The 23,037-nt window shown below is 39.6% G+C and overlaps 1 protein-coding gene across 4 annotated transcripts in view; it reads right to left on the reverse strand.

Annotated features, from left to right (window-relative positions):
• Positions 1–20,427, reverse strand: part of LOC137973841 (uncharacterized) — a 32,053-nt gene extending 11,626 nt beyond the window's left edge. Inside the window, exons 1-10 of one of the 4 annotated variants that reach the window (XM_068820729.1) lie at positions 20,225–20,427; positions 10,614–10,667; positions 9,533–9,748; positions 8,550–9,187; positions 7,433–7,601; positions 4,478–4,788; positions 2,887–3,316; positions 1,741–1,976; positions 534–684; positions 114–178 (exon numbers count right to left, since the gene is read on the reverse strand). In XM_068820729.1, coding sequence (XP_068676830.1) covers positions 114–178; positions 534–684; positions 1,741–1,976; positions 2,887–3,316; positions 4,478–4,788; positions 7,433–7,601; positions 8,550–9,187; positions 9,533–9,748; positions 10,614–10,667; positions 20,225–20,249 — 2,295 coding nt within the window. In that variant the 5' untranslated portion in view covers positions 20,250–20,427. Of the gene's footprint in view, positions 1–113; positions 179–533; positions 685–1,740; positions 1,977–2,886; positions 3,317–4,477; positions 4,789–7,432; positions 7,602–8,549; positions 9,326–9,532; positions 9,749–10,613; positions 10,668–12,635; positions 12,679–15,266; positions 15,291–20,224 lie in introns of those variants that run through there. The other 3 variants (XM_068820727.1, XM_068820730.1, XM_068820728.1) reach the window with 3 other exon arrangements.
• Positions 20,428–23,037: the final 2,610 nt, after the last annotated feature.

Below are 23,037 nucleotides of genomic sequence, written 5' to 3' on the forward strand. Positions count from 1 at the left end.
TTTTGTTTTACCGGATGCGCAATGCTTCTTATTTTTTAACTGTTAGAAAAGGTGGCTGCATTAGTGATAATAATACAACTGAATGAAACAAGACAATAACACGAGTAACTTACAGGGCTTCCACCGGCCTTAACGTCGACCTCCAAGGGTGGTGGACCAGGTCGTTGTTTTCCCTTGTCTAAACAAAGGAATAAAAAAGCAAAGCCAAAATAAATGGTAGATCGTGGATTTTATATGGCAAGGAAAAAATTGTTAACAGTGACAGCGCGGTTCAACTGCCAACTTGGCATGCGCATGTATGACCAAAGTTGAGGCAGCTTTGGACAGTTGTTTCTGCCTTGTTGCCTCAAAAACTTCGCGTGCTTAGGCTCCCTGAGCCACCTCAGCGTGGCATGGCTGTCAAACTCTCTACGACCTGTAAAACATGTTCAGGAGGTTTTTCATTGTTTGAGTGTGCTCAATGCTTCCTTGTGTTTTCCCAAGGCAGGAAAGCACAGATACTTCAGAAAAGCAAAATATTAATCCTCAATTACCTGAGTGCTGGATAATTTGGTCAAGCTCATTAGTGATGTCAGTAAATCTGGGTCTAAGTGCGCATTCCCATTTGCAGCACTTTTTTATCAGCTCATACTCGCTCTTTTCGAGGCAACTCTCCTGCGGTACAATTTGTTTAAGGTCTATAATCTTGTAAAAAAAGAAGGTGAAAGGGTGTGTTAGCAGCTATTCCGTGCAAGCAATCTATTAAGTTTGTGATCCATTATTGTTGTAACCGTGGCTCAGTATACGAAAGGAGGCCACGTCGGTGTACAGAGATTAGGAGTATACTATTTTGAGGTGAAAACTCTATTTTTGTCTCAAAAAACTGGAATTGCAAGCAGTCCTTTACAATTTCTTATTTGATTGGATCGTTATGAGAAAGCAGCTCTTGTGTGTTGTCGATTGCCTCATAAACCAGGCCAGAGATGCCTTGTAGTCTGCACACAAGCCTTGTTGCAAATGTCGTCCTCGTTACCAGAAAGTTCTCCCTCCACTCAAGTTCAACTAGTCCAAGTTCACTACGTTTCGAGTTCCACAAGCCCTTCCGTCGTACCGCGTTTTGAAAGGCTATTTCGCTTTTTTAACTTTTAAGTAAAATAGCAGTTAAACACACTGTTTCACGTCAGCTCGTAAGCGATTTTTATAGTTGAGTTTTCAGCTAATATTTTAAGCATTACTTGCTTCAGCGCCGTTTATATTTCGGGTAAATTGGAATCTTGAAAGGGCGATTGGTGAGATTGAGTGTGCCATATTCTTTAAGGGCGAATCGTATGCAATCCTCTACAGTTAGCAGAATGCAATAACATCGGAGGCTATTTCCCTTGTTTATACCTACCTAACATTTTATGCGTGGGCTCCAACAACTATAATGCTCGATAAGCAAAGGCACAGGTAACTTTACGGTATCAAAGTTAAGAATGTATGTGGAATGTACGCAAACAAGTATTCATGCCATAATGTCAGCGAGGTTTTGTTTGAATGTATATTCCAGATCCTAGTTGTTCAAAGAAAGTTTACTTTGAAATGACCTCAAATTCCCTCGAGTAAGCACAAATATGCATTTCACGTGAGGTTGAATAATTATAAAAATGCGCTTTGAGAATGGACTAGGACTGGATTTCAAACGCCAAACTTTGACTTATTTCTCGTGCAACGTTATTCCCTTTTTTTTAAACTTGAACTGGATCCAAATCGAATACTTACTTGGTGAGAAACCTCTTCGTCCTCCAAAAGGTGCCGGTATGGAGTGCAGCCGTAGGTAAGCACTTCATACATTACAACTCCAAAGGCCCAAACGTCGGAAGCAGTAGAGAAGCGATGATTAGTCAAGCACTCTGGTGCTTGCCATCTCACTGGAAGATCCTCATTTGTAGGCTTTCCAATATACTGGGGAATCCTTTCACTTAAAAGTGAAGTATAACCCTGATATAACAAGTTTGCTGGAAGAGTGACGGAAAAATGAATCAACGATCCTTATTTCTTATGAACAAACATGAACTCCCAGTGGATATTTTTTAGTATATGTCGAAAGCCATCTCCTTGTTGGACCTTATCCTATTTTTTTGCATATCATTATTATTGTGTTACAGCAAGAATTAAAGTTTAACCCCTTTAACTATTAGTAATTCCTGAACGAAACAAATGAGCTCATCAAAAATTGACTTGCTTCCAACTATGTGACTTCATAGCTCAGTTCGTAGAGCATTGCAACGGCATCGCAGAGGTCATGGGTTCCAATCCCGTCGAAGCCACCTGAATTTTTCAGATGTGTCTTTTAGCTACAATTGTTTAAATTGTCCAGATAAGTACGAGGATGACTTCTCTCATTCGTTTATTAGCACTCCCATAAGTGTAGAATATTAGTCTGAGACCTAATCATGGCATTTTCGGTATTTGATGGAATAGGACCTCCATAAATACATACATACTTAATTGACCTCTCCCCATAGGGGCTTTTCAGGGCCAATGAATCAACGAAACAACAGAACACAACAACTACAACTGTTAAGAATCCCAACTGGCCGGAGGCAAACCAGTTGGCGATTTACAAGTGCAGCCGAGAAGTTGAACCAGGGACTAGCAGGATCAAATTCAACGAGTGGTCAGAGCGGGTCTTCAACCCGGGATCTCCATATCTCAAGGCAGGCGCCCTAACCACTGGGCCACACTGCCTCCTAACACTGCCTCCTGTCTGGCGTAAGGCAGAGTAAAATCTTTTAATCTCATTCCTATGAGTCAATGGGAGAGCTTTTGAGTGGAAGTAGAAATTGGTAAACAGGAAGTGATATTCTCCCAATTGGATCATATAGGACTGATCAAATTAAATTAACATGTGTTTTAAAGCAATACCTTGATCTCTTTGTTCAAAAGTAAGGGGACGCAAGGAGTGCAATCCACTTAATTTGCACACAAAGTTGTCTCCCACAAGAATGTTTTCCGCGTTGACGCAACGGTGCACCAGTTCCAGGGCTTCTATGTGCGAGAGGGCACGGCAAATGCCAATAAGCATCTTGAGTAAATCAACTGGCTGAACATACGGTTCCTTATCTCTACGGAGATGAAGAAAATGCTGGAGTTTACCCCATTTTTCAAACGCAGTAATGATATGGAAGGGCATATTTGTAGTGTCGAAACCAAGGAGGACAGGAAAGTTTGGATGCTGAGATCCACTTAGTTGTCTCATGTTGTCAGCTTCGTAAATTAGTCGCCTTCTTGCCTCGAAATCTGGATTGTCTGCCAGGAGATGATTTTTCTTGACGTTCAAAACTTTGACAGCCACCTGGAAAAATGCATCAATCAATGGGAAATTCATAATTATAAACATTTTTTCAAGGGAGAGATCAGTGACATTAACACCTTCATCTGTACTTTAGACGTCAAAATGTTTGGTAGGGTGGGAGGGGCTAGGTGTGGTTTATGCAAGTCTTAAGAAAAACAAGGCTTTCTTGATACTTAAGAGGTGCTATAATTGTCGCCCCTTTCCCACACCAACCCCCTACCCCCCTCCCCCCCCCCCCCCCTCTTCACGTCTTAATCATCTCCTTCGCCCTAGCATATGTGACACTTTTTAGTTCATACTGAGACCTTCCAAAGAGGAAATGTACTTCATGAACGCAGATAGAACAGAAAATTGCTCCTAAAATAGAGCTGGATTGTGTACCAGGAGATAGTTGTTGCTACTTTGATGGCCACCTGGCAACATGGTACATCTTCAATCAATGGGAAGTACTGATTTGCAAATGCCTTCTGTCAATTTAATGGCCAACAGCATGAGTTTTATCCAAGGGAAGGATTCGTGACCTCAAAGCCTTTAAATAGGCGTTGCATCTGCACTTGATGTGTCAAAGCGTTTGGCAGGGTGGGAGAAGCTGGGTATGGTTTATGCAAGTGGTAAGAAAGAGAAAGGTTTCTTGATACTTACAAGAGGCGGAATACCTTTCCCCCCACCCTCCTCCTCGAGTCAATCATGCCCCTCGTCCGAGCACTTTTTTAGTTCATACTGAGACTTTGGAAGAGGAAGTATTAATACTGAATGAACGCAGATAGAGGAGAAAATTGCGCCTAAAATATAGACCAGTCAATAAGTTCTCCCGAAGGTATAGCCCGTATTCATAAATGGCGGCTAAGTAATTATTCTTTTGTCTTTGTGCTAATCATCCTAACTAGCCTCGTAAACACGAGCAAAATTCAAAAGAATTTGTTTCAAAGTAAGGCTAGTTAGGATGATTAGCACAAAGACAAAAGAACAATTTCTTGACCGCCATTTATCAATAAGGTCTATTGTGATGCGCTTTGGAGTTAAGGTGACGCAAAAAGCGCTACACTACTCCCTTTAGAGTAGCAGAAGTCTTTACTTTCTTTCTTTGTGTCAAATGCCATATGAAGAAGAATCTCAACAACAGCTTTCTTGACAATAGCAATTTAGTTCCACTAGATTTACCTTTTTCCGTTGAAACATTCCCGTGCAGATAAAGCACTCGGCGCTTTGGCTTACCATCGTCTTGTTTATCTCCAGGGTTTGCGTTTTGTAAATCGAGGATAGGTGTTCTATATGCCGCTCTATTGGAAGTGCTTGCGCTTCGTGCTGGTTGTGGGACAGGAAGTGGATCATCATCTTCCTGATCTCCGGATCAGAGCTAAAGAGAAGCTCTGAAGCTCTTTTCTCTACTACCACTCTGCATTCGGGCCTCTTCCGTACCTTCTTATCTATAAGAACGCAAACTAAAGTACCAGCTGCCTCCTGCCTCATCTCTGTTGACAAAAGCAAAACCGTTCTAGTTAGCTCACTGAAAATGCGTTCTCTTTCCTTTTCATTGAACCAAAGGTATACACGGAAACTCTCAGCTGTTGCTTCGAGAAGACCTCTTAATTTCTTAAGTTCTGTTTCCTTCATCTTAGTGTAGTATTTTTTTAGCCTAAAATGGTTCTGTCTTTGACTGGAAGTTTACGTTTCGGAGGGTCCCCAATAGGGTTTTCCGGATCCGGGATTTGGCTTTTTTGGAGCCCGGAATTCGGGATTCTACAGAAATATGGGCTCAGGATTCGGGATTGCATTTATAGACCGGACACGGAATTTAGCGTTATTACGAGGCGGAATGCGGGAAATCGTCACTTTGAAGCCCCGAGATCCTAGCTTTCTGACGGCCAAAAATTTAAAATAAACGAAACTTTCGCCGTCGGCAAAGACGGATCGGAAACGACCGGAAGTTTTAGTGGACGGCAGTTAGTGAGTGAGGCCTACACTACTCACTAGCGCGTGTTTAGCCTTTCAGTTTTGTAATTCGACACTCACGAGTATATCTTTGATCGACCGTCCTCCTTTGTAACATATGAGGGGCGGGTTTTGTAGATTTCTTTGAGCAATGGTTGTCGCTCTCGTTCGTTCTCGTTCGTTTGCTTTCCTGTGGCTTTTGAAGTTGCACTTCTGATGGGGTCTTTGAACAACAAGATTCTCGGGCGGACTTCTTTTACATTGGCGTGATTTGAAATTTTGGATGAGTTCTTCAAAAATTCTATAATATGTTCTGAGAAGTCTCAGATCCTCGCTTTTCATGAAGCCTTTTTTGACTCCTGGTATGCGAGCACGAGAAGTGCGTGTATTGAAGTGTTTCAGTAGGGTTGAAGTGCGTGCGCACATCAATGACTGGGTTGCTCTTGAACTATTCGCCTTTGTAAATATTTGTACGCAGAAATGTTGTTTCTGTGTCTGAGATTTCAACCTTGAATTTAATTGTGGGTTGGTGTTCAATGAATGACATCATTTCGGTTTCACTGAAACTGTCAATAGACCCTTCTCCAAAATCTCGGCAGTGGATTTGAATGAGTCAAAAAATAGAAAAGAGCAGAAATAGAAAGAGCACCTTTGCTTTAGTAACCCTGCAAAGTTTTAGCGTATAAGGTGTTATATCAGCTGAGAAAATGTAAGTTGAAATTTGGCAAATTTAAAGTTTTTTGTATATGACTGGGGGTACAAGCCGTACCCCCAATCATACAAACTTCTGTAAATTTCTCATTTTTCAACTTACACTTTCGCTGCTGATATTACTCCTGATATGCCGAAACTTTGCAGGGTTACAAAAGTAAAGGTTCTCTTTCTATATCTGGTATTAGTTTTTAATTGTAACTTATTTGAATTCTCGGTCGCCATTTTGGAGAAAAGTCTATTGGATCATGTAGGTTGGTGGAAAAGACGAACAAAGCGTATTCTAAATCAACTGTAGTTGTAATAGTCCAAGTTCTATATATCAATATTCAGGCATGGCTTCGAGGCTTTGTCGTGAAATATTACGGCTCATATCTGTTCACAAGTCTCAAGCTTAAGGACGGTGCCTACTAATTCAAAGGTTTTTTTGCCCCGATTCATGATTATGCGGGAAAGGTAGATAATTCATGAACAATATTTGTTAAAAGCTCCAAAATACAAAGGAATGTATGGCGTACTTTCGCAAATTGAAGCTTAATTATCTGTAAAAAATGCGCACCGGTGGCACAGTTGGTTGAGCACCGGGCTGTCACGCGGGAGGTCGTGAGTTCAACTCCGGCCGGACCAATACTCATGGTCTTAAATAACTGAGGAGAAAGTGCTGCCTTTGTAATTACATCTGCAAATGGTTAGACTCTCTAGTCTTTTCGGATAAGGACGATAAACCGTAGGCCCCGTCTCATAACCCTTCAATGTTCATAATCCTGTGGGACGTAAAAGAACCCACACACTTATCGCAAAGAGTAGGGCATGTAGTTAACGGTGTTGTGGTATGTCTTTTGTGGTGTATCATGGTCGGGAGGGTAAATGCTCGGAGATATTAGCTACACCAAGCTACTCTAAAATCCGAGGGTAAAGAAAGATATGATATTATGGTTACCCCCAATTTTCTTTTTGGATGCCAAGAGTACTTACAAAGATCTACTTTTTCTGCATAGTTTTAAACCGCTCAAAAATATGCCTGCATTAGTGAGCATCACCGATAGAAAACCCTAGTATCTGGAGATGCGCAGAACGTATGCTCAATAACAATAGTAGGCACCGTCCTTAAAGGAGATTTCTAAACGAAACAATATTCAAATAATATTTAACTCTAAAGCCTTTTAGCCACGTGTGACTATTGATATATCGAACGTGGAGGTTTGGACATCATACTGTGACGTCATACCGGGATCAGGATTGGCCGATAAAAACGTTCGGGATTTCGGGATGAAGGGAAAGTTTTGGTCGCGATGGCGGGATTGCACAACCCTATTGGGGACCCTCATGTTATAGTCGATTTGGAACATCACACATTTTCGCTGGAGTTTCGAGATAAGACCACCGTTTGAACATTGCTTTGCCATCCGAAGCAAAACCAAATACTCATATTCTGTATATCAATAGATGGCAGAGCAATTTTTACTGTATCACCTTTCGTGATATTGTTTTTTGCGATCTCGACGAGGAGTAATGATGCGGCTAGGCAAAACCGCCATTCTTCTCCACCACCTCCCTCAAGAAAAGCTTCCACAATCAGTCTGATCAGTATCATTGCTCGTCTTTCAGTATCCATTTTTGGACTAGGACGCTCACTGTGGACCTATGACCAGAGAATAAACTACATCATGCCTTTGAAATCAAACAACTGTTAACAATTAACAGTTCGTGTTTCAATTGTGCGTACAGAAAATGGAAGTCATTTTGTGACCGTGCTCACGTGAATAGTCATTGCTGCTTTCTTGAGTTGTGTAGCTCTGTAAATGGGCCAATTGGTGATCATCGCTCGTCCCAATCCTTCAGTTTTTGGCGGTGCACTATGACGAGAGCAATTTTGGACCGAACTTTGGATCGAGATCGCGCTTGCATGCTTAGCACCAGTGAAGACAAATTCTTGCAGACAGCGTGTTTTTTTTTTTTAATGTTATTCCCATATTCCGCCAAATTATATAAACGGTGTTTTGGATTTCAGGATAAATAAAAATTTTTGCTTAAAGAACCCGTTTGCATTCTTTTGAAAAGCCGTATTCTTGAACCGGAGTCCGTACCCAAAGATTCGAATAAAGAATCCTTTGCCGGTGTGCAGCAGTTAGTTACAACCCTTGACAAAAGAGCCCTAGAGGACCACGTTGCGCTGATAGTTTAGTTTTGAAATCAGTCAGGAACAGCTTGCGTCTGCTACGTATTGTTGTGTGATAATTTCTTCTTATAGCGATGCGTACTACAACAAGTTGCAAAATTGTTGGGACACTTTCATTAAAAAACACCTTTTCTAACTTCCAATACTCGGCGTATCTAGAATTTAAACCTTTCCCACTTCCTCTCCCCTCTCCCCCTTTCAATGTTGACTGCTTAAGTTCCCAACATTTTTTTTGTCTCGCTAGCAACACTGATAAGGGGGGAGGGGGGCTGCAGTGTGAGAGATAATAGGGAAATTAGTAACGCCCCAAGGAGGTGAAGTGTCTCCACTATTTTTGCAACTTGTTGTAGCTTGCCACAAGGGCTACAAGGCACGGTAGCCATGAGAATGGCATGGCATAAGTCTACGAACCTTTCCATGCAGATGGTACAAAATGCTGTGCAGCTCATCCCAAGGTAGATTTTTCTTCTTTTTTCTCAGTATTTCAAGAAGAGTTAAATCCTTGCTCTCCTTTCTCGGATTTCCACAGAACTCTTGGCATTCGTCCAGGAAACTCTCCGTTCTTCCACCTGTTGCCAAACTATTGATAGGCTTTGAGAGACTGGAATGCGAAAATAGCATGGTAATAAATTCTATGGAATAACGAAGGATATCCTTCTTTTTGTATTTTAGTTGCTTTTGATGTCTTTGTAGTTCTTCCACAATCCTTTTCAGATCGTTTTCCTGTTCTGTCACGAGCAGCTCATCTTGCAGAACTTCGGGCTTTAAGAGCAACGACAGGATACGACTATACACATGGAGTTTAAGAGTTCTTTCGGATTGTCCATCTCTCCTAAATACCCCTTTGTCAGAAAAAATGGACGACCTCATGATTCCTTCCAGTTCTAGTAGACTTCCATAGCCACTTTCAAAATTTTCTTTGCAGATAAGATGAAGAAGCAGTTGTAGGGAATGTCTCACGACTTGACCACCGCTAACACTGTGGCTTAGTTTGGCCAGATCTTTGTAAACGCGTTTGTTTAACTCGGAGCATCTACCCCATGATTCTTCTAGATATGAAAGAATTTCAAGCAGAATAAATTGTTCAAGGCGTTCTTTGCACAAGCCGCTAGCCGTGTCCATCTTCTGGATGAATTTTTCTGGGTTTTGAAAGAATGACTTAATGATCCGCTGACAGCCATAGGACCCTAAAATTGTTGTTTAAAATAATAAAACTTAATTGAACACGAAACGAATGCCTCTGGTTAGTGCTTTGAAGAAGGTTGGTGTAGTGACCATTCCTCGGTAAAACTGATCTCTTTGACAAAAGAATTTAATGACTATCGCGTAACGTTTCCGCGTTGACAGTGATGTTTACACTGTAAAATAAACTTAGAAGTCTCTTATCATCGTACCTTTCTGTGACATAATTCCTTTGCTTGGTTTCGGATCCCATTGGGAACTTCTTTCTTCCCTCTGAAGTGGGGAGTATCTGAACATACAGTAGGATCCTGGCTGAAGACTACCAACTTGCCACTGAGTATTAGTATCTTGTGGCGGGAATTCCTCATCTTGTCTGTCCTCTCCAGACTGAGAAAACTCAGATAGAGCGAGAGAATTTGGTGTGTCGTCTATAGGGAGAACGAAGGAGCATAGTCGTCATTGAGGTTTTTGTGGGGAAACATTTTTTTTTCTTTTGATCATGGATTTCCATAAAGAATTTCCCACACAGATATTCATGTAGCATTTATCCTTGTTCATGCAGTTCCATCATTGGGACTCAAAGAACACTAAGAAAATTCATTGAATTTGATAGAAATCAAGAGAATTCCATAAAACTTTAACTTTAAAAGGGATGGTGCAGTGGTGATAGCACTCGCCTCCCACCAATGTGACCCATGTTCGATTCTGGGCTTGTGGCCATATGTGGGTTTAAGTTTGCCGAGGTTTTTCTCCAGGTTCTCCGGTTTCCCCTCTCCTGAAAAATTCCAATTTTCACTTTCGAGTGAGTAGAGCTTCCTGAGTAAATATCATTAATTAAGTCCATGAAAGTCCATAAAGCTCCATTCGTCTGAGCCTATACTGCTATGAGGAACAACATTAACTGGAGAAACAGTTGTTGTTTGGCAATGGACGACAAAGGAGTGTGTTTAAATGTAGAACGCGCTTTCTAGGCAAGCAAAGTCACAAGAATGCACTGTTGTGACGTTTTTGTTCCTTAACTGCGCGTCGCCAAAAATGATTAATTTAAGGACCCTTTGTAAGTTTCAGCAGCACAACAGAAGAAAAAAAAGTATAAAATTATCTTTGAAGTGCGGGTTATAGGTGATATGGTGAGGTAATCCTCAGTGTATAGAAGTGATCCTTTTGTCCAGGTAAGTGCGAGTGTCACGTCGTATTGTCAGCCTTTATGTTTACTAATGATATGAATTGTTGCCTGAATGGTTGGTCTCCATCTTGCCCTGCTACTTCCGTTTGTAAAGTTCACTTACATACCTGAAGTGGTCGTGCACTCCGACGAAACTATGGAAGCCAATGTGTCAACTGAACCTAATTAGCATGACAACAACATCATTAATATAAGAAAAGGAGAGTGGTCTGTATCATAACAGGGTCAACTTCACCCTCACTTTCACTTAAAGGCCAAGTAACTAAGCACACAACTGTAAAAAGATATATTGCGTATCAAAATACATTGCGTTACTTAAACGTCATTTTTGACCTTCGGAATTTTCCACGATTTCGACCAAGAAGTCGCAATAGCCTTGGGGAAATGTGCTCATGATGGCGCGTAGTAATTCTCAAGGGAAACAGATTGTAGACCACCTTGCTAGCAGAGCCTTTCTTAACTCGACGAGAAAGAAAGAATTTTGCAGAAATCGTGTCAAGTCTTTATTGACCGCGCGGCCATGGGCCGAGCGCGGTTCTTGCTCTGCAATCGGTTTATTTATTTATTTATTTATTTATTTGCGTTTTATCGGAGAGCTGAACCAGACTTCCACTCGGCCACATAGTCAGTGGGACTTCCAGTCACGCAACTTAGGATGTTTATTCGCCAAAAAGCTGTTAAAACGTTAATGTACTTAAAATTTTATGAATACAGTCCGCTCTTTATTTACAACAAAATATATATTTTTTGTCTTATTGAAACATGTAATCGTGACTTTTAAGAAAGAAAGCTAAGACTATTACGCCATCGGAGATTTCTCAACGGCTACGACTGATGGTGCAATCGGAGATTTAACAACGGCTATAAGTAATGGTGCAATAACTTTGTGTGCAGCCGTTGTTGTCAGTTTGTTGTGCTACCGTTGATCAAGTGATTTTGGTGATTTTGGTGAATCAACAAGGACTGCTTTGGAATGCGTACTACGTTGCGACTATAGTGATAAGAAAACAGATAAAATTTAGTTTTGTTGGTGAGCAGTCCCAATTTTCGATTTGGTCATATAGTCAGTGGCACTTCGAATCACGCAACTTATGATGTTTACAGGTATTCGCCAAAGGCTGTTAAAACGTTAACGTACTTAAAATTTTATGAATATTCCACTCTTTATTTAGTACAAAATATATTGCCTTTTTGTGTTATTGAGCCTACCAAGCATTGAGGCAACTTTGACATTTTGGTGTGCGACGCTTTAGAATAACGCCGAATGACTCCTCGTGGCTGTCATTTTATGCGTTAAACTTTAAGTGGATTAAAAAGTAACAGAAAGAAACCTCATAAAAGGTAATTTTATTCGCCATAGGCTCACGGAAATCGACGGTTTCTCATGCATGAACGTTTCCCCGTGATTTTGTACTTTCGATATCTTCGTGATGTTTCATGTTTCAACTTGTGTGTAGGAATGCTGCTCCCTAATTTTCGCAATTTTTCTTTCTTATAGGCACTTTTTAAATGCCTCACTCTCTGTTAGAATTTTCCTTATAAATAGTCGAACAAGAGGATTTGTATATTTTGTTATAAGTATGTGGTTGATACTGATAATGTTATCCCTTATCTCCGGCAGATCTTAAGACATATACTCCACTTCAAATGTTAATTTCGCTGGAGTTTTCGAACGTGAGCAGTAAGTGTGTGTTCACTATCGCTGGCATGTATTGATGATATTTACTTATTCTTAAACAGCTCAGTTTATAGAACCTTATTAATTAATGAATGAGGGTTCCATAATAACAGAAAGAACAATGTCTGCAGGTGTAAGGTGTACCACAGTAAGTCCTGTCCTTCAACGAGATAATGAATGGTGATCAAAATATTGAAATGTATTGGACAATCGCTAAAAATCTGTCTATTCTAAGTTTCCAAAATGCTAAGGACGAAAGACTTAGCAAACGGGCAAATTAGCAAAGGAGAACAAGATTACATCGGTTGACTTAAGCGCTTAAACAACTTCCTCGTAATCAAAGATCAGCTAAGTTCCACCACTTCCATAACAAACAATCCTCTTGATATTATGTTTCAATGTTCATCCAAGCAAGCACATTGCTCTGAAAATGAACAGCTATCGTACTTACCAGACCTGTTGAAAGCCATGTCTATCCCTGCGGGAATGGTGGGCCTATTTGACTAGAGCTGCCTTTTTAATCTTTAATAGTTCTCAATTTACATATCGCAGGATATGGGAAAACCCACAATTTTTTTAGGGATTTCGTCATATGCGAGTTGAGGGTAACTAACAAAATTACCTCCTCCCTCTTAGTACTAAGCACTTGCTCTTTCACCTCCATCTTTGAAACAAAATACTTGCTAACGCTCCCACATGCCTATTTTACAAAAAGTGAGGGATTTTAGAACAAAATTTTTTTTATTATTTTATTGACTCCATAAAATTGGGCTGTTTTAGCAAGGTTTATAAGGTGGGATTCGAGTCATGGCCAAATGCTTGATCAGACGTAATATGCGACCCAATGAAATTTAAGGCTATAAATATATATAATGGATTGCAAATTATCTTGTTTGTTTTGTTTTGTTGTTTTTTGTATTTTTCGTGAATTATGAACTGATGGCTTTTTATTTCGTCGTGAAACCTGTTTTATTTAGATTTGAAGAATCTTAGGGGTGTGTACTACTTCCAAGAGTCATCACAGTATGTAGTAGTTAAGTTGTAGCAGGGTAAAAAAAAAAAAAGAAATTCCGGGAAACTTGAAATGTCAATTTTATTGCCAGAGAAATGTAAAAATGATCATTTTCCTTTAGTGAAGCGTGATCAATTCCTTCCCCCTTTCCTTAATGCACCCTCTAAATAGTTGCAGGCTATGGCCAGGAATTCAAAAAATAGTTCTCGTTTCTGTCTTCACAGAAAAGTACAGATAAAGTGCAGGATTCTGGGATAGAGCGTCGGTCCATTGGTTCTCATTCCTCCATAATTATTCACTGCCTGGTGGACCGAATCTCCGAAATGTAGCCATTTAAAAACACATGTTATGCACCTCCTATAAACCTTTGTCAATACTACATTTGCGTTGAACTCTAGACTCTTTCTGGACGGTTTTAGAGCTTCATTCTTCAGGGAAAGTGAACATCCTAGTAATACAGGCGCCGACATACTGAACTAATATTTCTTGCAATTTTACCCCTGATCAAGTCTTAGATGGCGTGTCATTTTGCTCGACTAGTATCACAATGTGCAACAGTTCTTGTAACTGGTTTCGCTATCACTGATAACGTGAATTCACAGGAACGTTTTCATTGGCTGATTACCGAAAAATGAAAACGTCCCGACAGTACACTGAAATTGTAGGAGAGATGTTTCACTACGTAATGATTAAAATACTCGACGGCTTCTCGAGAGTTATCAATGTCTCCTCAGGGAATGTTGCACCAAGCGATTTAATATTGCTCACATTGTGTCGAAACGAATTTAGGAGACAAGTTGCACTAGAAATTGTCTAGTGTAACATGGGCTCTATTTTTGTCATGTTTTTGCCTGATCGCTGACGATGCGCTCTTCAGTTTTGTGAATAACTACAAAGCGATTATTTGTCAGTACATTAGTCTTAGATTCAAGGTCAAACCGCAATTTTTTTTATATCACACGGAGGTCTTCTAGAATGTTTCATAAGTCACGAAAGCTTCGGGTATTTTCCCACCCAATTGAAAACACATAAATAACCTTAACTTATTTCGTAAGGCCATTACAAATTAGGGGAGGGGGGAAAGGTAGGGAAAACGTTGGGGGGAGGGGTGGTGGGTTGAGCCTACCAAGCATTGAGGCATCTTTGACATTTTGGTGTGCGACGCTTTAGAATAATGCCGAATGACTCCTCGTGGCTGTCATTTTATGCGTTAAACTTTAAGTGGATCAAAAAGTAACAGAAAGAAACCTCATAAAAGGTAATTTTATTCGCCATAGGCTCACGGAAATCGACGGTTTCTCATGCATGAACGTTTCCCCGTGATTTTGTACTTTCGATATCTTCGTGATGTTTCATGTTTCAACTTGTGTGTAGGAATGCTGCTCCCTAATTTTCGCAATTTTTCTTTTTTATAGGCACTTTTTAAATGCCTCACTCTCTGTTAGAATTTTCCTTATAAATAGTCGAACAAGAGGATTTGTATATTTTGTTATAACTATGCGGTTGATACTGATAATGTTATCCCTTATCTCCGGCAGATCTTAAGACATATACTCCACTTCAAATGTTAATTTCGCTGGAGTTTTCGAACGTGAGCAGTAAGTGTGTGTTCACTATCGCTGGCATGTATTGATGATATTTCCTTATTCTTAAACAGCTCAGTTTATAGAACCTTATTAATTAATGAATGAGGCCAATTAAATGCGAAAAGGGTTCCATAATAATAGAAAGAACAATGTCTGCAGGTGTAAGGTTTACCACAGTAAGTCCTGTCCTTCAACGAGATATTAATTGGTGATCAAAATATTGAAATGTATTGGAGAATCGCTAAACATCTGTCTATTCTAAGTTTCCAAAATGCTAAGGACGAAAGACTTAGCAAACGGGTAAATTAGCAAAGAAGAACAAGATTACATCGGCTGACTTAAGCGCTTAAACAACTTCCTCGTAATCAAAGATCAGCTAAGTTCCGCCACTTTCATAACATAACAAACAACCCTCTTCACATTATGTTTCAATGTTCATCCAAGCAAGCACATTGCTCTGAAAATGAACAGCTATCGTACTTACCAGACCTGTTGAAAGCGATGTCCATCCCTGCGGGAATGGTGGTTCTATTTGACTAGAGCTGCCTTTTTAATCTTTAGTAATTCTCACTTTACATATCGCAGGATATGGGAAAACCCACAATTTTTTTAGGGATTTCGTCATATGCGAGTTGAGGGTAACTAACAAAATTACCTCCTCCCTCTTAGTACTAAGCACTTGCTCTTTCACCTCCATCTTTGAAACAAAATACTTGCTAACGCTCCAACATTTCTATTTTACAAAAAGTGTAGGATTTTAGAACAAACATCAATTTATTATTTCATTGACTCCATAAAATTGGGCTGTTTTAACAAGGTTTATAAGGTGGGATTCGAGTCACGGCCGAATGCTCGATCAGACGTAATATGCGACCCAATGAAATTTAAGGCTATAAATATATATAATGGATTGCAAATTATCGATTGACGTGAATTGCCTTTTGTTTTTTTTTTTTGCATTTTTCGTGAATTATGAACTGATGGCTTTTTATTTCGTCGTGAAACCTGTTTTATTTAGATTTGAAGAACCTTAGGGGTGTGTACTACTTCCAAGAGTCATCACAGTATGTAGTAGTTAAGTTGTAGCAGGGTAAAAAAAAAAAAAGAAATTCCGGGAAACTTGAAATGTCAATTTTATTGCCAGAGAAATGTAAAAATGATCATTTTCCTTTAGTGAAGCGTGATCAATTCTTTCCCCCTTTCCTTAATGCACCCTCTAAATAGTTGCAGGCCATCTGATCAAGCTATGGCAAGGAATTCAAAAAAGAGTTCTCGTTTCTGTCTTCACAGAAAAGTACAGATAAAGTGCAGGATTCTGGGATAGAGCGTCGGTCCATTGGTTCTCATTCCTCCATAATTATTCACTGCCTGGTAGACCGAATCTCGGAAATGTAGCCATTTAAAAACACATGTTATGCACCTCCTATAAACCTTTGTCAATACTACATTTGCGTTGAACTCTAGACTCTTCCTGGACGGTTTTAGAGCTTTATTCTTCAGGGAAAGTGAACATCCTAGTAATACAGGCGCCGATAACTGAACATTTCTTGCAATTTTACCCCTGATCAAGTCTTACATGGCGTGTCATTTTGCTCGATTAGTATCACAATGTGCAGCAGTTCTTGTAACTGGTTTCGCTATCAGTGATAATGTGAGCTCACGGGAACGTTTTCATTGCCAAGTCCTCAATCTTATACGTTTTCATTGGCTGATTACCAAAAAATGAAAACGTTTCAGCAGTGCAATGAAGTTGTAGGAGAGATGTTTCACTACGTAATGATTGAAATACTCGAAGGCTTCTCAAGAGTTATCAATGTCTCCTCAGGTAATGGTGCAAAAATAAAGATCACGAAATCTTCGGGTATTTTCCCACCAAATTGAAAATACATAAATAACCATAACTGATGTCGTAAGGCTATTTTTAAATTAGGGGAGGGGGAAGGGGTGGGGAAAGCGGTGGGGGGAGGGGTGGTGGGTTGAGCGAACCAAGCATTGAGGCAACTTAGAGATTTTTGGTGTGCGACCCTTTAGAATACCGCCGAATGACTCCTCGTGGCTGTCATTTTATGCGTTAAACTTTTAGTGGACCAAAAAGTAGCGGAAAGAAACCTCATAAAATGTAATTTCATTCCCCACACGGGCTCACGGAAATCGACGATTTCTCATGCATGAACGTTTCCCCCGTGATTTTGTAGTTTCGATATCCTCATGATGTTTCATGTTTCAACTCGGGTGTAGGAGTGCTGCTCCCTAATTTTCGCAATTTTCCCTTTTTATAGGCACTTTTGCAAACTTAAATATTGGGAGCCCTACAACAAGAATTCAATTGAATGCCTTTCTCTCTGGTAGAATTTTCCTTATAAATAGTCGAACAACAGGATTTGTATATTTTGTTATAAAACTGTGGTTGATACTGATAATGTTATCCCTTATCTCCGGCAGATCTTAAGACATACACTCCACTTCAAATGTTAATTTCGCTGGAGTTTTCGAACGTGAGCAGTAAGTGTGTGTTCATGCACTATCGCTGGCATAAATTGATGATATTTCCTTATTCTTAAACAGCTCAGTTTATAGAACCTTATTAATTAATGAATGAGGCCAATTAAATGCGAAAAGGGTTCCATAATAATAGAAAGAACAATGTCTGCAGGTGTAAGGTTTACCACAGTAAGTCCTGTCCTTCAACGAGATATTAATTGGTGATCAAAATATTGAAATGTATTGGAGAATCGCTAAACATCTGTCTATTCTAAGTTTCCAAAATGCTAAGGACGAAAGACTTAGCAAACGGGTAAATTAGCAAAGAAGAACAAGATTACATCGGCTGACTTAAGCGCTTAAACAACTTCCTCGTAATCAAAGATCAGCTAAGTTCCACCACTTCCATAACAAACAACCCTCTTCACATTATGTTTCAATGTTCATCTAAGCAAGCACATTGCTCTGCAAATGAACAGCTATCGTACTTACCAGACCTGTTGAAAGCGATGTCCATCCCTGCGGGAATGGTGGGTCTATTTGACTAGAGCTGCCCTTTTAATCTTTAGTAATTCTCACTTTACATATCGCAGGATATGGGAAAACCCACAATTTTTTTAGGGATTTCGTCATATGCGATTTGAGGGTAACTAACAAAATTACCTCCTCCCTCTTAGTACTAAGCACTTGCTCTTTCACCTCCATCTTTGAAACAAAATACTTGCTAACGCTCCAACATTTCTATTTTACAAAAAGTGTAGGATTTTAGAACAAACATCAATTTATTATTTCATTGACTCCATAAAATTGGGCTGTTTTAACAAGGTTTATAAGGTGGGATTCGAGTCATGGCCGAATGCTCGATCAGACGTAATATGCGACCCAATGAAATTTAAGGCTATAAATATATATAATGGATTGCAAATTATCGATTGACGTGAATTGCCTTTTGTTTTTTTTTTTTGCATTTTTCGTGAATTATGAACTGATGGCTTTTTATTTCGTCGTGAAACCTGTTTTATTTAGATTTGAAGAACCTTAGGGGTGTGTACTACTTCCAAGAGTCATCACAGTATGTAGTAGTTAAGTTGTAGCAGGGTAAAAAAAAAAAAAGAAATTCCGGGAAACTTGAAATGTCAATTTTATTGCCAGAGAAATGTAAAAATGATCATTTTCCTTTAGTGAAGCGTGATCAATTCTTTCCCCCTTTCCTTAATGCACCCTCTAAATAGTTGCAGGCCATCTGATCAAGCTATGGCAAGGAATTCAACAAAAAATTCTCGTTTCTGTCTTCACAGAAAAGTACAGATAAAGTGCAGGATTCTGGGATAGAGCGTCGGTCCATTGGTTCTCATTCCTCCATAATTATTCACTGCCTGGTAGACCGAATCTCCGAAATGTAGCCATTTAAAAACACATATTATGCACCTCCTATAAACCTTTGTCAATACTACATTTGCGTTGAACTCTAGACTCTTCCTGGACGGTTTTAGAGCTTTATTCTTCAGGGAAAGTGAACATCCTGGTAATACAGGCGCCGATAACTGAACATTTCTTGCAATTTTACCCCTGATCAAGTCTTACATGGCGTGTCATTTTGCTCGATTAGTATCACAATGTGCAGCAGTTCTTGTAACTGGTTTCGCTATCAGTGATAATGTGAGCTCACGGGAACGTTTTCATTGCCAAGTCCTCAATCTTATACGTTTTCATTGGCTGATTACCAAAAAATGAAAACGTTTCAGCAGTGCAATGAAGTTGTAGGAGAGATGTTTCACTACGTAATGATTGAAATACTCGAAGGCTTCTCCAGAGTTATCAATGTCTCCTCAGGTAATGGTGCAAAAATAAAGATCACGAAATCTTCGGGTATTTTCCCACCAAATTGAAAATACATAAATAACCATAACTGATGTCGTAAGGCTATTTTTAAATTAGGGGAGGTGGAAGGGGTGGGGAAAGCGGTGGGGGGAGGGGTGGTGGGTTGAGCGAACCAAGCATTGAGGCAACTTAGAGATTTTGGTGTGCGACCCTTTAGAATACCGCCGAATGACTCCTCGTGGCTGTCATTTTATGCGTTAAACTTTTAGTGGATCAAAAAGTAGCGGAAAGAAACCTCATGAAATGTAATTTCATTCCCCACACGGGCTCACGGAAATCGACGATTTCTCATGCATGAACGTTTCCCCCGTGATTTTGTAGTTTCGATATCCTCATGATGTTTCATGTTTCAACTCGTGTGTAGGAGTGCTGCTCCCTAATTTTCGCAATTTTCCCTTTTTATAGGCACTTTTGCAAACTCAAATATTGGGAGCCCTACAACAAGAATTCAATTGAATGCCTTTCTCTCTGGTAGAATTTTCCTTATAAATAGTCGAACAACAGGATTTGTATATTTTGTTATAAGTCTGTGGTTGATACTGATAATGTTATCCCTTATCTCGGGCAGACCTTAATATACATACTCCACTTCAAATGTTAATTTCGCTGGAGTTTTCGAACGTGAGCAGTAAGTGTGTGTTCACTCTCGCTGGCATGTATTGATGATACCTTATTAACCTTATTAATTAATGAATGAGGCCAATTAAATGCGAAAAGGGTTCCATAATAATAGAAAGAACTATGTCTCCAGGTGTAAGGTGTACAATAGTATGCCCTTTCCTTCAACGAGATAATAATTGGTGACCATAATATTGAAATATATTCGAGAATCGCTAAACATCTGCCTATCCTAAGTTTCCAAAATGCTAAGGACGAAGGACTCAGTAAACGGGAAATTTAGCAAAGGAGAACAAGATTACATCGGCTGACTTAAGCGCTTAAACAACTTCCTCGTAATCAAAGATCAGCTAAATTCCACCACTTCCATAACAAACCATCTTCTTCACGTTATGTTTCAATATTCGTCCAAGAGTTCCAAGCAAGCCAATTGCTCTGAAAATAAACAGCTATCGTACTTACCAGACCTGTTAAAAGCCATGTCCATCCCTGCGGGAACGGGGCCCTATTCGGACTAGAGCTGCTTTTTCAACCTTAAGTAACTTTCACTTTATATATGACTTGATATGGGAAAACCCCTGAACTGATTTGGTGGATTTGACGTCATATGAGGAATTGATCTCAAATTTATGGTGTAAACCGGTGCTTGTAAGTTTCAATGAGTCCTGCTTACCTAGCTATAATGTAATAAGCCCTTTATCTTTGGGTCAATTTGCTTGATTTTGGTAATGCACTCAATACACGTCTGAAACAGCGAATGCAACTTACGGCATCACCGCCCGAGAGTAATTAAATTAATGCACTATTTTTCCCGAGGAATGTAACAAATGGATACTCCGTTGCATTTTGATTTTATTCGTTTCCTCTTAGTGAAGATTTTTGTTTTTTATCACGGAAAGAGAATCGAATTGATAATGACTCTTATTTCATCACTGATTCGGGTCTCTTTAATTCGCAGTGCCACGGATTTTTTAGAGATTTCGTCATATGCGATTTGGGGATAACTGACAAAATTACCTCCTCCCTCTTAGTACTAGGCCCTTGCTCTCTCCCCTCCCACATGTGTATCTTCAGCATATTTAAAGCCAGTTTAAAGTTATTTGAAGTTTATCTAGCAAAACAACCTAAAGGGTAGGATTTTTGAACAAACATGAACTTACAAAGTTTTTCCGAAATAAGCTCACAACCCATCCCCTGTAAGGTCTGCAGCGTGGTGAAACAATCTTTCTTGTCGGGGTGTGATGAGTAATCAGTTTTCCACACCTCGAACGAGCACTTCGCTTATCTATTCGAGTTCGGTTCGGTTCTAACGGTGACTTGGTTTGAAGTAATAAGCATGATACAGGGGCCCCTGTGTAGGCATTTAAAGATTGTACCAGTAGCATATTTTTGCCCAAGTTATGCTAAGGTTATGCTCATTCTTTGCACATTATGCCACTTTTCTTAAAATTATTCCTTTTGCAAATATGCGAAATTAAGTCTAAAAAATCTATAATAGTCTTTATTAATGGAACTCTTCATGTTAGTAATCATATATCTCTTTTTGTCTGGGACAGTATGTTATTTACGAACATACTTTAACAACCTTTTAGAAATCAGCAAAAATTTTTGCTAGTGTCCTCAAATTATGCCACAAATTATGCTAGCACAATCTATAGAAACCCACTCCTGTGCAGATAACACTACTGAAAAGCCAGCCAGCGAAAGGTGGTGATATTTTAATTAGAACTGACATGTAATAGTGTATAATAATTTGCTTGCAAAGCAGATGTTTGTTATTGTGGTTCGGGTCATCGACTACTGTTTGCGAGGTCAGTTACAAAGAAAAACAGGAAGAGGATCGTGGTACTCTCCCTTCTCGTCGCATGAAGCAAGGTTTGTGCAAAAGATGTTTTTACTTTCAGTTTAGAATAAAAAAATTCCACCGGAGTGGTCCATAATTCATTCTGATTGCACAATAAATCAGTAGAGTTTTCAGGCTCATACATTTAAACGGTTTCAACCTTCGCCAACAAACGTTGAAGGGAAGTTGAGCAAATATTGGAAGCATAAACAACGTTTTGCGGCTGCCGGGTTCGAATATTGCACCAAGAATTGTGCCAATACCTTGACTGCAAGGAACCATGAACAAGAAACTGTACTCTCTCGTCCTGATTTTGGCCTAATATGGAAAATATCGTTGACGTCACCTATTGCCATTAATGTGAAAACCAGAGCCTCATTGGTTGTTGAAACAACGGGTCTTTTGTTTCTGTGGTTGGCATATTTGAATAACAAAAGCATTGTTTGTAAACAGATATCATCCCGGCTGTGAGTTTAATTCCAGTACTGCGTTTGTAATGACATCCGCAAATGATTACACTTTCAAGTCCTCTTGGATAAGGACTATAAACCGTAGGCCCCCGTCTCACAACCTTATAGCAATATAGCGCAATTTACAATATAGCGCTTAAAATGCATTTAAATACGAAGACGCGCTATAAAAGGCGTGGTGCCTTAGGCACATTCGGAAGATTAATTTTGTTAATCAAGTTTAGTCGCATACAGGGCTCTGTGTTAATTAATTTGTGCGCTGTAAGGCCCCTTGTGGGCAATGTGTCAGTCAAATGTCATAAGAAGTTGTCCATCGTTCTTTTCTTTAAATCCCCATCACATTTTCTGGCACTGAAAATGTCTCTCCACGGTTCCGTCTGTTTGTTGCTGCTTGTTGATCTCTTGGATAATCATTTGTGCTTACATGAATTCGAAGAAAAGCGGAGCGTGAAGCGACCCCTTATGTAGTGCGTCTTCGTGTTTAATACGTGAGCAATAAGCAGTTTTATCAGAGTCAAATTCTGGAAGAAAGATTCTCTTTTAACTTCGCTTGCTCTGGCTAATCAACTGTTACTTATATGTAATAACCAGTCACAATCAAGTAATCATGCCCCCTTGATTACTTGAAGCGCCCTCGTGTAAGCCAATCAGCATTCAATAATTTCCCACGTATATGATAGGTAAAGGTACACCTTATTTAACGTCGGTAATTCCTTTACCCTCTAGAGGGTATTCTCCCAGGAAACCGACGGTGCGCTCATTTTATTTCCCCCCCCCCCCCCTTTTCCATCAGAGCTCCGTTTTACGGCTATTTAAAGCTATTTAAAGGGGCGAGGTCACCCAATTTTAGGCAATTTCAGCACTGATCGAATGGTCATAGAATTAACTAAAATATCAAAATAACTGTTCAAAACTATAGAAGAATTCTAACAAAACACAGGGAAGCCAAGAAGGGACATGGA

Source organism: Montipora foliosa, chromosome 10 (genome assembly GCF_036669935.1).
Source record: "Montipora foliosa isolate CH-2021 chromosome 10, ASM3666993v2, whole genome shotgun sequence".
In the NCBI taxonomy this organism is placed as follows: Eukaryota; Metazoa; Cnidaria; class Anthozoa; order Scleractinia; family Acroporidae; genus Montipora; species Montipora foliosa.